This window comes from Schistocerca nitens, chromosome 2 (assembly GCF_023898315.1).
Source record: "Schistocerca nitens isolate TAMUIC-IGC-003100 chromosome 2, iqSchNite1.1, whole genome shotgun sequence".
Classification (NCBI taxonomy): Eukaryota; Metazoa; Arthropoda; class Insecta; order Orthoptera; family Acrididae; genus Schistocerca; species Schistocerca nitens.
The window spans coordinates 866,787-879,522 of record NC_064615.1 but is presented as its reverse complement, the minus strand read 5'-3'; the positions used below and the strand labels follow the sequence as shown (position 1 = coordinate 879,522).

Here is a 12,736-nt window from a genome sequence, read left to right as displayed (position 1 = left end):
TTAAATTTTCGTCTCCCTTCACTATCTGAATAATTTCTTTTATTTCATCATACATTTCATCATACATTTCATCAATTTCTTCGTCATCTGCAGAGGTAGTTGGCATATAAACTTGTACTACTCTAGTAGGTGTGGGCTTCGTATCTATCTTGGCCACAATAATGCGTTCACTAAGCTGTTTGTAGTAGCTTACCCGCGTTCCTATTTTCCTATTCATTATTAAACCTACTCCTGCATTACCCTTATTTGACTTTGTGTTTATAACCATATATTCACCTGACCAGAAGTCTTGTTCCTCCTGCCACCGAACTTCACTAATTCCCAGTATATCTAACTTTAACCTATCCATTTTCCCTTTTCAAATTTTCTACCCTACCTGCCCGATTAAGGGACCTGACATTCCACGCTCCGATCCGTAGTACGCCAGTTTTCTTTCTCCTGATAACGACATCCTCTTGAGTAGTCCCCGCCCGGAGATCCGAATGGGGGACTATTTTACCACCGGAATATTTTACCCAAGTGGACGCCATCATCATTTAATCATACAGTAAAGCTCCATGCCCTCGGGAAAAATTACGGCTGTAGTTTCCCCTTGCTTTCAGCCGTTCGCAGTACCAGCACAGCAAGGCCGTTTTGGTTAATGTTACAAGGCCAGATCAGTCAATCATCCAGACTGTTGCCCCTGCAACTACTGAAACGGCTGCTGCCCCTCTTCAGGAACCACACGTTTGTCTGGCCTCTCAACAGATACCCCTCCGTTGTGGTTGCACCCACGGTACCGCCATTTGTATCGCTGAGGCACGCAAGCCTCCCCACCAACGGCAAGGTCCATGGTTCATGGGGGGGGGGGGGGGCGAGCTTAGTCATATAAATTTAAAATTGTAAGTACCATATGTATGGTAGTAGCGTAGATGCTCACTCTGTGGGGAAATATATTGTACTGTCATGCAGAAGCGACTGACCTAGCTGCTAGGTGTCACTACTGCACAGGTCACATGACTTTCTCATTAACTATTTATTTAATAAACAAATGAACAAATCATAACTTAGAGCTAACATATTATTTTACAGTTTTAAGGAGAACAGAGGTTGTTATTTAGCATTACTACGGAAACAGATTTCTATTAAAGTTAAATGACTGCGTGATGGGATTGAGATGTTACAGTCACACAGAACTAATTCAGAGTAACTGTCCTACATATCAGTTATGTAAATAAACTACAGATATGAAGAATTTTATCCACAGTATTAAAAGCACTGCAGGTGGTCAAGAATATTTGGGTCACTAATTCTCACGAGTAGTTGCCGCTTACTCTTAAACAAACATGCATGGCAGCAACCACACTATTCTCAGATGGGCAGCTCAGGGGTATCTATGAAGAAGCATACTCCACTGTAACTAAAGACGACACACTGGAGGAAGTTGCTGTCGAACTGGGATCTGGCCAGTCTGAGGAACTACATCGGCGAATGTTTTGCCGTTCTTCACAAGTTTTCGGACGTTTTTGAACCTGGAGTGGAGAAAAGGCAGATCACGTGGTCCTGGTAAAACACAGTATCAACACTTGGTCTCATCTACTAATGATCTAGTGCTTATATAGGGCGTCTCCAGCTTAACAGCGGAGATGTGGGAGCTAGTGGAGATGATGTTGCAGGACAAAATCACTGAACCTCCAGAGAGTCTTTGATCCTCTCCAGTGGTTGTTGTGGAGAATAAGGACAGCACATGGCTTGGCATTTCTGCATTGACTACTGATGACCGAACAAAATCACAAGTCTATCCACTGCCATACACTGGTGATACAATAGACTGCTTGAAAAGACCAAAGTAGTTCTCAACTAAGGTAACGCAGAAAGGCTGCTGGTAAATCAAGACTAACAAGGCTGACTGGGAAAAGGGTGTAAGCATATTGTCATATCGCTGGCTTAGTTGTGGAGTATCTTTGCGGGCAGCCGCGTCTGTAGTGAGTCGAGCACGGGACACGAAACTGTTATGTTGTGTAGTGTGTAGCTCTGCATGTGAGAGGCTTTTTTAGTATTCAGGTTGAAGAGTTGCTGCAAGTGCTGTTACAGAGTGATTTCAGGTGTGCCGGAGGGGAGTGTCGTAGGACCGTTGCTATTCACAATATACATAAATGACCTTGTGGACAACATCGGAAGTTCACTGAGGCTTTTTGCGGATGATGCTGTAGTATATCGAGAGGTTGTAACAATGGAAAATTGTACTGAAATGCAAGAGGATCTGCAACGAATTGACGCATGGTGCACGGAATGGCAATTGAATCTCAATGTAGACAAGTGTAATGTGCTGCGAATACATAGAAAGATAGATCCCTTATCATTTAGCTACAAAATAGCAGGTCAGCAAATGGAAGCAGTTAATTCCATAAATTATCTGGGAGTACGCATTAGGAGTGATTTAAAATGGAATGATCATATAAAGTTGATCGTCGGTAAAGCAGATGCCAGACTGAGATTCATAGGAAGAATCCTAAGGAAATGCAGTCCGAAAACAAAGGAAGTAGATTACAGTACGCTTGTTCATCCACTGCTAGAATACTGCTCAGCAGTGTGGGATCAGTACCAGATAGGGTTGATAGAAGAGATAGAGAAGATCCAACGGAGAGCAGCGCGCTACGTTACAGGATCATTTAGTAATCGCGAAAGCGTTACGGAGATGATAGATAAACTGCAGTGGAAGACTCTGCAGGAGAGACGCTCAGTAGCTCGGTACGGGCTTTTGTTGAAGTTTCGAGAACATACCTTCACCGAGGAATAGAAGGGAGAACCGACAGAGGTACTCAAGGTACCCTCCGCCATACACCGTCAGGTGGCTTGCGGAGTACGGATGTAGATGTAGATGTACAGTAAAGTGATGAAATATGGAAATGGTTCAGTGGAAAGTGCGTCAAGAAGTAATCAAAAAAATGAGCAGTGGCGTTAATAACGTATTTACGTATCCTCTCGTTGCGTGTCGCATAGCATCGATCATCCGCGCCGTGTTCGGTCTCCCAGAATGAACTGATGTGAATCAGTAGAAAGTAGTTACCGTAAAAGAGTGCAGTCACGTGCCGGTGTCTTGTAGCGAGCGTGAGGACGTGCGTTCGGTCATCGCGTTTCCGCATTATCAACAATCAGCCGCGCCGCGACGGTTACGCGCACGCTCGTACAAGTGAGAACTGAGAACTGAAAAATTAACTTTACGAACAGTGTTATATCATTTCTAGTGACAAGGAGGACTATTACGATATCTGTTTGTGTGAGGAGCGTAAGAACTTTCATTCCATCATTCGGCTTCCGCATCATCAACAATCACCCGCGTCGTGTTAGTTACGCGTACTGAGGCGTAGCGCCTTCGCATCGCTCCTCTCACTTGTTAGGACGATATCGTTATAGGCATCAGTCATCGACAGATGTCACCAGCTGACATGGACCTGAGTTACAGAGCTGCACGTAGTTGTACTAGTAGGCGGCAGAGGTCAGCAGTTGACGGACAGTGCTAGCAGTCGTAGTCAAAACAATGTTGTAAAGTTATGTTTGATTAATATTTAATGTGTTTGCATAATTATAATTGGTTTATATGTGCAGTAATTAACAGTGTGAGTGCTGTATGAGTGAAGAAGAACAGAAGTAAATGAAAATTGTTTCGTTTATTCACGCAGTACCAGTTAAACTATACAGGGGATTTACTATAATTAAATGTGCAGTCACTTTATGGTACTAATAAATAGTGAGTAGAACACAAATTAATCTGTAATTTCAGAAAGAGTAATTTTATATTTGATACTTTTCTAAATTTATTTATTTAGCAATTGCTATAGAAAGAAATATTTTACTATGATTGGTCATTGAAGTAAAGCGCGGGTTAGCGCGGGATAATACCGAAACCTGATTTGCTGTTTGTGATACCAGCCAATCAGAAAAATGCAGGCTCACGCCAATCTATGCTGGTAACAAAGCCTCTGGTGTCATCGAGGAGTCAGTCGGGGCTGAGGGTTCGAACTAGTAACATGTCATTGAAAGCAGCTCCGACGAAAGTACTGTAAAATCGCGGAAACATGCTAATTACGAGTTCGCGAAGTAGTACAAAGTGTATTTAAGTGAACGGTATAGTGGAAGTCGTGTGGAATTTCAGACGGAATATCAAAACTATTGCTTTTGACTGTTAGTTAAAACCGCGTGGCGTGTTGTGCGGTCTACGACTGGAACAGGTATTACGTGTAGAGCAGGGTTCACAACATTTGAGCGAGCATTTTCTTAACTAAACGATCCGGTGAATTCTGTTAACTTCAGTAATAGGGTGTAAATACCATAAACTGGTGGTGTGCCTGGGAACTTTACATTGTGTAGACACTTTGTACGGACTTGGCAGTATTTACTGTGATCTTTATCGTAAAAATACACCTGAAAATTTATATTGCCAAGTTAAAACTTTTATTTCAGTACTAACCACATCCCGTTTACCGTACAATTCTATGTATGTTGCGACCTGCAGTAGACAGTAGTGGTCTAGTATTTTCTACTACAGCTTTTAGCTAGAGAAATGAACATTGCTGGACACTGGCAGGGCGGTAAAAAGTAACGTGCCGCGCCACAGTACGCTCGTCTAAATGATGTTTTGTGGACTGTTAGTCATCCATTAATTGCGTGACTGCTACGGTCACAGGTTCGAATCCTGCCTCGGGCATGGATGTGTGTGATGTCCTTAGGTTAGTTAGGTTTAAGTAGTTCTAAGTCTACGGGACTGATGACCTCAGAGCCATTTGAACCATCCATTAACTGGGATAACACTTCTGAATTGGTATGTAAACAGTGCAACCTGCGATTTTCCTTTAACCGTCTCAGAATATAGTTGTTCACACCAGACGTCGAACAGTGTTGTGTTTTAACGTTGAGTGGCTCCCCTAAACCCGTTTGCATATTTCGATGGATAATTTCAGGCAAGCCAGCAGCAGTGTGGAGCAGAACAGTACGACCGCTGCGGGATTACCAGGTACGTGGTGTGGACAGGGCGCATGGTCAAGATAAGAAACGGTCACAAAACGAGAATTCTGTATAAGGTAGCCCCCCTCCCCCCCACCCATTCGTACTCCTGGACGTGTTACAAGGGTACCTCCAAAACATCTGACTGTCTCTGTGATTCAAAGTTATGCCATCTGAACTATGTTATGCTTCAGCCACCTTTGAGCACATGAGAAACAGCCTGCTTCAACACTTCAAATAGACGATTTGTCTTTGTTTTCTGTATTACAACATTGTTGTTCCAAAGGCATTTGAAACACATCTAGGCCACCTGATAATTGTGTTAATGTGTGATCAACTCGAAGCCTCCAACTGAATCCAAAGAAATGCCTCTCCGTCGCCCAAGAAATGAGAAACCTGAGGCAGCTAGTGAATAGCATTGGAGACTGTTGTGATCCACAGAAAATAACGGCAGCCATATTCTCTGACTCCTTGGTTTTCTCGAAATGTGGTCGAACTACTGGTGATTCATAAATGACTTCTTTACTGAGGGATATCCATTGCAAGAAGTACTATAGGGAGACACCAAATTTTCCTGGAAAGAAGTGCAAGAGAGATTTTTCTGTGTTCTTAAGAAGGCACTAACATCTTCTCCAGTTCTTGCACTGTACGAAGAGAATGACAATACAGAACTTCACACTGATGCTAGCAGTTAAGGGATAGATGCAGTTCTAATGCAAACTCAGGAAGGTGCTGAAAAGGTGTTAACTTATGCTTTATTTATTTACTGTTTTTCGTTCCTAGAAGGTTCTCGAAATTTCATATGTTTTCATTGCATGCGTATAGTGCAATACTCGATATTTGTATAAACAGAAAAACTTTGTTTCCAAGAGACAGTTCTGTCTGCCCATTGATGTGCGTAATAAATCCGCTTTCAATGCTAAGTGTCCTTCATTGACAATCCTTCTTTGGTATTTGAACTTGATTGTGGTTACAACGTGACAATATGTTTTTGGAACCGATTTGATAATGGCGATAAAAAATTCATAATTATCTGAGAATTGGCTAACTCTTTATTACCAAAAAATCGTGAAAAGAGTAGATTGCTATTCACTGTAAAGTTCATATGTTGAGTTGCAGACAGGCACGACAAGAAGACTATTTACACACTGAGCTCTCACCCAAACCCTTCTTCAGAAAAGGACACATACATTCAAAAAAGCAGAATCATCTCGCGCAGACATGGCCACTATCTCTCAGTCGCTCTAGTCAGTCCATAAAATTGCAGAAATAAGAAATACCAATAGCTGTACATTCTATAAAATATATTAATTACGCGAGCAGTTTTGACACTGCATTAGTGTAATCTTGAGGCCTCTTTTCAAACTGAATGGTGATACACGATAGTCAGTGGAATAGGATAGGTACCATTTATGTTCACTGGTCTCATGAATTTCTGTTTGCTCGATGTGTGCACCCCAGCCATCTAAATTACAAGGACAAGGTTTTCTGTTTATTACCTAGTTTCCTCTTTCATCAATTGTCACCAAGTACTTCAGTAGAAAGAAATTAACCTGCTTGCCATTAGTTTGACATATTAGCTGCAGGCAGTCATATGGAAACTAATGTAACAAAAGGTACAACCAGTAGCGCAGTCTGGACAGAGCGGCTGGAGGTACGGGGTCATGTGTGGATGAGATGTGCCTGCATGTGTGTTTTCTTTTCTGTAGGAAGCTTTGGCTGAAAGCTCAGTCTTTTACAGTCTTTTTGTTGTGCCTATCTGCAACTCTACATGTCACCTATACAGTGAGTGGCAATATATCATTTTCATAATTTTTGATATTCCAGCTTTGATTTTTTTTATTGCTTATTTTCTTTTTTCCTTTTTTTCTTACTAAAAACAAACAAAAACATTTATCTGCGGGGACGTAATTCATTGGAACTTTCCATCCGAGGTAAAATAGATACTATATGCCACATAGAGAAAATAAGGGTAGTCAATACTTACCTTTCAATGCGACAAGCATCTTCTGTGAGAGTGGATTGCTGTTTTCTGCATTGACGAAATTCATATGGTCAGTAAAGTGGTCAAAATCCTTGACCGTGATGGCGCGTATCAATTCGGGATCTCTAATCAGTAGGACAGGGATCGTAAACGAGAAGAGACCTGCATAGGGGTGTGGGTCCAACTTCTGATAGAGGTCATTGAGAATGTCAGGCATGGACTTCCTGCAGAACACCACGTCCAGCATGTTGCCCACTACTGGCAGAGGCGTCACGTATGGAACTCTGCGATGGGCGAAGACACCGACGTACCGGCGCCACCAGAGGATGAACACTGCCGTGGCCCCCAGCACCAGTGACACCCATAACGTCCAGCAGTCCACAGCCATCTGTGGGGAAACACGGAAAGTGCTTCTTAGGCATTTCCTGAGTTTTAGTGATACCATGTAATCCCACGGGGACGATAAGTACTGAACAATTTATTAGCTTATTTGAAAGTTAACATAGCCATGAATCTATAATGATAACTCTCTTAGGAGGGTCTGTACACTGATTACATGGGATCATTATAAATAATGTCCTTGCATGAGACAAATTATAATCAGACACTTTAACACAGATTAGTCACTTAATTATGCATTTGCAATTCAATAAATACGAAATGACCAAGTTGTATTAGCTGTATAACGTAATTTAAGTAAATCATACTTGCTTTTACATTCATAAATTATGGGATACAGTCAAATTGACGAAATTTACCCTATACAGGAAAACTTAATAGCTTACTTTGAAGTGTGTGGCCAAATCAATTAAAATTTTTCCATCACACAAAAGAATAGAATTATTTCATTAATGAGAATCGCTCGATTCAGCAGCAAAATGAAGAGATTGTGCTATCTTCGTGAAAGTACATCTCCAAATTAAGTGTGGTAGCTTACATGTTCATAAAACAGCTCGGCCACAGCGGCTGGCACGCTGATTGGACAGGAGACATACAACACCAACCCACAAATCACAGTGGCTAACAATAAATTTCTCCTGGAAATTAAGAGTAGAAATCAAATTGTGGAAATTGAATTTGATGCATACGATGTAAGAAGTTTTAAAACACTCTGGAAACGAGATTGAGTTCTGCGCAAACATCAGTACACTTATATGTGAAATAAGGGCAGTGGGCTAACTTTAAACAGAAACGTTAAATATGCTCACTACTAGTACTGCGTTCCACAAAGGCACAGATTTTGAAGACGAACCCCAGTAAATTTTACAAATCTTATCAGGCCATGTATATTCTTCCTGTCAGTAAAATGCGTGTTGAGTGTAACTGTGGGGTGTCACCGCCAGACATCACACTTGCTAGGTGGTAGCCTTTAAATCGGCCGCGGTCCGGTAGCATACGTCGGACCCGCGTGTCGCCACTGTCAGTGATTGCAGACCGAGCGCCGCCACACGGCAGGTCTAGAGAGACGTCCTAGCACTCGCCCCAGTTGTACAGCCGACTTTGCTAGCGATGGTTCACTGACAAGTTACGCTCTCATTTGCCGAGACGATAGTTAGCATATCCTTCAGCTACGTCATTTGCTACGACCTAGCAAGGCGCCATTATCATTTGCTATTTATCTTGTGATGCATGTACAGTCAGACCGATGTTCACCAATTATGGATTAAAGTTAAGTATTCCAACAGCTACATACTTTATTTGCTAGACACATATCCTTTAACTGTTCCAGACCTCACGCCAGCCTGCGTGAGCTTAAACGCGTGCCTTTCGGCTTCCGCTCCTAGTGACTTGGCTGTCTTGCCAAGTCATAACATTTTGGCGACGAGAATTCTGCGTTCGTACCTATATTGATTTACTTGTGTCATGGCTTCGCCACAATCTCCAGATGTACTGCCCGAATTTTATCGCTTGCAGAATCAGCAGACGCAGGCCTTATTGGATGCCCTTGGACAGCTCGTCCAGGGTCAACGTGCAATGCAAAACGATGGGGCAGCCGCCGCTCCACCACTCCCGCAGCCACAACACACAGTTGCACCACCTTTTCGTCCTTTTGATGCGGCACTGGAAAGCTAGACGGAGTGGTCACGCCAATTTGGATTCCATCTCGCCGCCTACAGAATTCAAGGTAATGAGCGGAAGCCTTTTCTCCTTTCCGCCGTAGGCGTCGAAACGTACCGTATGATAGTCAAATTATTTCCCCGACGCGACGTGGCAACGCTGTCCTACGAAGAAATTTTGTCTGCATTACATGCTTATTTGAAAGAAACATTTAATGTAGTTGCAAAAAGGTATACATTCTTCCGTACAAAACGTACAGCCGGTCCGACTAATCGGGAGTCGGTTGCAACATTGCAAGGACTTACTAGGGATTGTGCTTTTGAGTGTCAATGTGGACTCCCTTATTCAGATACTAGGAGTGGGTTGCAACCTTGCAAGGCCTTACTAGGGATTGTGCTTTTGAGTGTCAATGTGGACTCCCTTATTCAGATACTATGGTACGTGATGCAATTGCACAGAACGTTTCTGATGTTCGTATAAAAGAACAGATTTTGAAACTAGTCAATCCCTCCCTTCAACAAGTGATAGACATATTGGATCGGCAAGACACACTTGACTTTGCTCAGGAATCATTTGAAACTTCACCAGCCGTGTGTCACATTAACCGGTCCGCCGGGCGAGCTGCACGGAACGGTAAACAGCCCTCGCGCCCGTCCGCGCAGCTGCTGCCAAGCTCTCCGCCACATGTGCCGCGCAAGCAAGCAAATGCAGTGCTAAAATCATACCCGCGGTGTGCTACTAGACATTTGCGTGAGAATTGCCCGTCACACCAGGCTATTTGCTTTTTCTGTAATAAAAAAGGACATGTTCAAAGTGTTTGCCAGAAAAAGCTCTGATCGGACACTCAAAACCATTCCAGGCCCTTCGCTTCACGCCGGAATCGTACCAAGAATACTCAGGCTCGTGAACCTTCGCCCATGGAACTTCATATAGTTCATTCCACTCCGCCCAGTGCCACTCTCTCTAACAGTGACTGTGTTTGTCCCACAAATAGTGTGCGTCGACATCGCCGGAAATCCCGTCAAGTTGCAAGTGATTCTGTACCAGTGTCAGTTCACGTTGCGCGAGACAGTCGCTCTTGTCGTCAGCAGGACAATAAACTTTTTGTGGACTTGGACATTAACGGCAAAGTGATACCTTTCCAGCTCGATACCGGAGCTGCAGTTTCACTGATCAATCACGACACGTACAAACAGCTGGGCACACCTCCGTTGCGCGCCGCAAATGTTAAGTAGTTATTCAGGACAAGCAATCCCTGTGTTAGAACAGTGCAGCCTTTTTGCAACATACAAGGGACAAACAAAACTTGTGTCATTTTACGTACTTCGTTCTTCTTCTGCTGTGAACTTGTTTGGTTTAGATTTGTTTCAGTTGTTTAACTTGTCTATAGTCAATCAGGTCCTATCAGTGAACCAGACTGTGCCTTCAGACAGTGTTTCTCGTCTATGTGAAGAATTTGCAGACATTTTTGCACCGGGCCTTGGTTGCGCTAAGAACTATAAAGCACATTTGGAACTGAAAGTAGACGTGCAACCGAAATTTTTCAGAGCGCGCAATGTTCCCCACGCATTGCGTGATGAGGTCGCAAGAACATTACACGATTTGGAATCACAAGGTGTAATTGAACGTGTGCAGGCTTCTCTCTGGCATCACCCTTAGTAATTTTGCAAAAGCTTTCCGGAACATTGAGACTTTGTGTGGACTTCAAGGCAACAGTGAATCCACAACTAGTGATTGCAACTTTTCCTTTACCCCGCCCGGAAGATCTTTTTGACAAACTGTACCCAGGTAAACATTTTTCGAAGTTGGACCTAGCAGACGCGTACTTGCAAATACTGGTGGATGAAGAATCCCAGCGCGTTTTGGTAGTTAACACACATCTTGGTTTGTACCGATTCAAACGACTGCCATTCGAGTGTGCATCCGCCCCTGCATTGTTTCAGCAATATCTACAAACTGTTTGTGCGTCGGTCCCTACTGCAGCAAACTATCTGGACGATATTGTGATCTCCAGAAAGACGGAAGTAGAACATTTAGCCAATCCCAGAACATTATTTCAGGTCTTGCGACAAAATGGTCTTCGCTTGTGGAAGGACAAATGTGTGTTTTTTGCTCGTGACTTACCATATTTGGGACATGTAATCAATGCCCAAGGCATACATCCCAGTCCCGAGCACCTCCGTGCCATACAAGACTTGCATTCGCCGCAGAATTTGAAGCAGCTACAGAGTGTGCGGGGAAAAATTAATTATTATCATCGCTATGTGCGCCACGCCTCTTCCATTTCAGCTCCGCTTCATCGCTTCAGCCGTAAAGGTGTTCCGTTCGTCTGGACGACGGAATGCGAACGCGCCTTTCGCCAGTTGAAATCGGCGTTGCTTTCCAATACTTGCCTTACGCCATTCGATCCCCAGAAACCCCTTTTGTTGATGGTAGATGGCCGGCCGCGGTGGTCGTGCGGTTCTAGCGCTGCAGTCCGGAACCGCGGGACTGCTACAGTCGCAGGTTCGAATCCTGCCTCGGGCATGGATGTGTGTGATGTCCTTAGGTTAGTTAGGTTTAAGTAGTTCTACGTTCTAGGGGACTGATGACCTAAGATGTTAAGTCCCATAATGCTCAGAGCCATTTGAACCTTTTTTTTTTTTTTTTTTTTTTTTTTTTGATGGTAGTTGCATCGGATTTCGGGATCGGTGCTGTGCTTGCGCACAAAGATGGATCGCACGATCGCCCTATTGCCTTTGCGTCCAAATTGCTCTCGTCTGCGCAAATAAATTAATCACAGATCGAGAAAGAAGCATTGGCTCTCGTATTTGGTGTTACAAAGTTTCATGATTTCTTGTATGGTCGTCACTTTACCATCATCACCGACCACAAACCTTTGACATCGCTTTTTCATCCGAACACGCCTGTACCTCCACGTACAGCGCAGAAATTCATTCGCTGGTCTATTTTCCTCTCGCAGTACCGCAACGATATCTTGTATCGGTCCACTGTTAAGCACGGAAACGCCGATGCGTTGTCCCGTTTGCCTGTTGCTGAGGATAGAGCAGTCGATTCCTCCGAACTTGCTTGTATGTTCATTGATTCGGAAACCGATGACGTGGTCGAATCGTTCCGAATGATTTTCGTCGTGTAGCTACAGCCACAGCTGCTGACCCTGTCCTTGCTACCGTTCTGCGTTTTGTTGCTACGCAATGGCCCTTGTCAAAGTCACGGATCGGGGATCCGTTGGTTCGCAGATTTTTTACTCACAAGGAGAGACTTTTTGTACGACGTGGTGTTTTGTGGTTGCGTTCTGATAATGATCAGTCCAGGGTCGTGGTCCCACGTTCGTTGCAGTCCTCTGTCTTACGGCTTCTCCACCAAGGACATTGGGGTATAGTGCGAACGAAACAACTTGCTCGTCAGCACTGTACTTGGTTAGGAATCGATGCTGTGATTAGGAAAATGTGCTCTTCTTGCATGGCGTGTGCCGAACAACAATCAGCACCACCGCAGAAATTTTTTGCATGGCCAAAAGCCACTTCCCCTTGGCAACGCTTACACATCGATTTTGCTGGTCCATTCTGGGTTGCTCGATGGTTGGTTGTGGTAGATTCATTCAGTAATTTTCCTTTTGTTGTCCGGATGTCTTCCGCGATGTCATCTGCCACCATCCAAGCGTTATCTGCTATCTTTTGCATTGAAGGTCTGCCACAGACTATTGTTTCC

General features: G+C 43.7%; 1 protein-coding gene across 1 annotated transcript in view; it reads right to left on the bottom strand.

The window, feature by feature from the left end:
• The window catches only part of LOC126235657 (cytochrome P450 9e2-like), a 77,823-nt gene that overhangs the window by 46,663 nt on the left and 18,424 nt on the right, over positions 1 to 12,736 (bottom strand). The window contains exon 2 of the mRNA XM_049944372.1: positions 6,971 to 7,355. Coding sequence (XP_049800329.1) covers positions 6,971 to 7,355 — 385 coding nt within the window. The remainder of the gene's footprint in view (positions 1 to 6,970; positions 7,356 to 12,736) is intronic.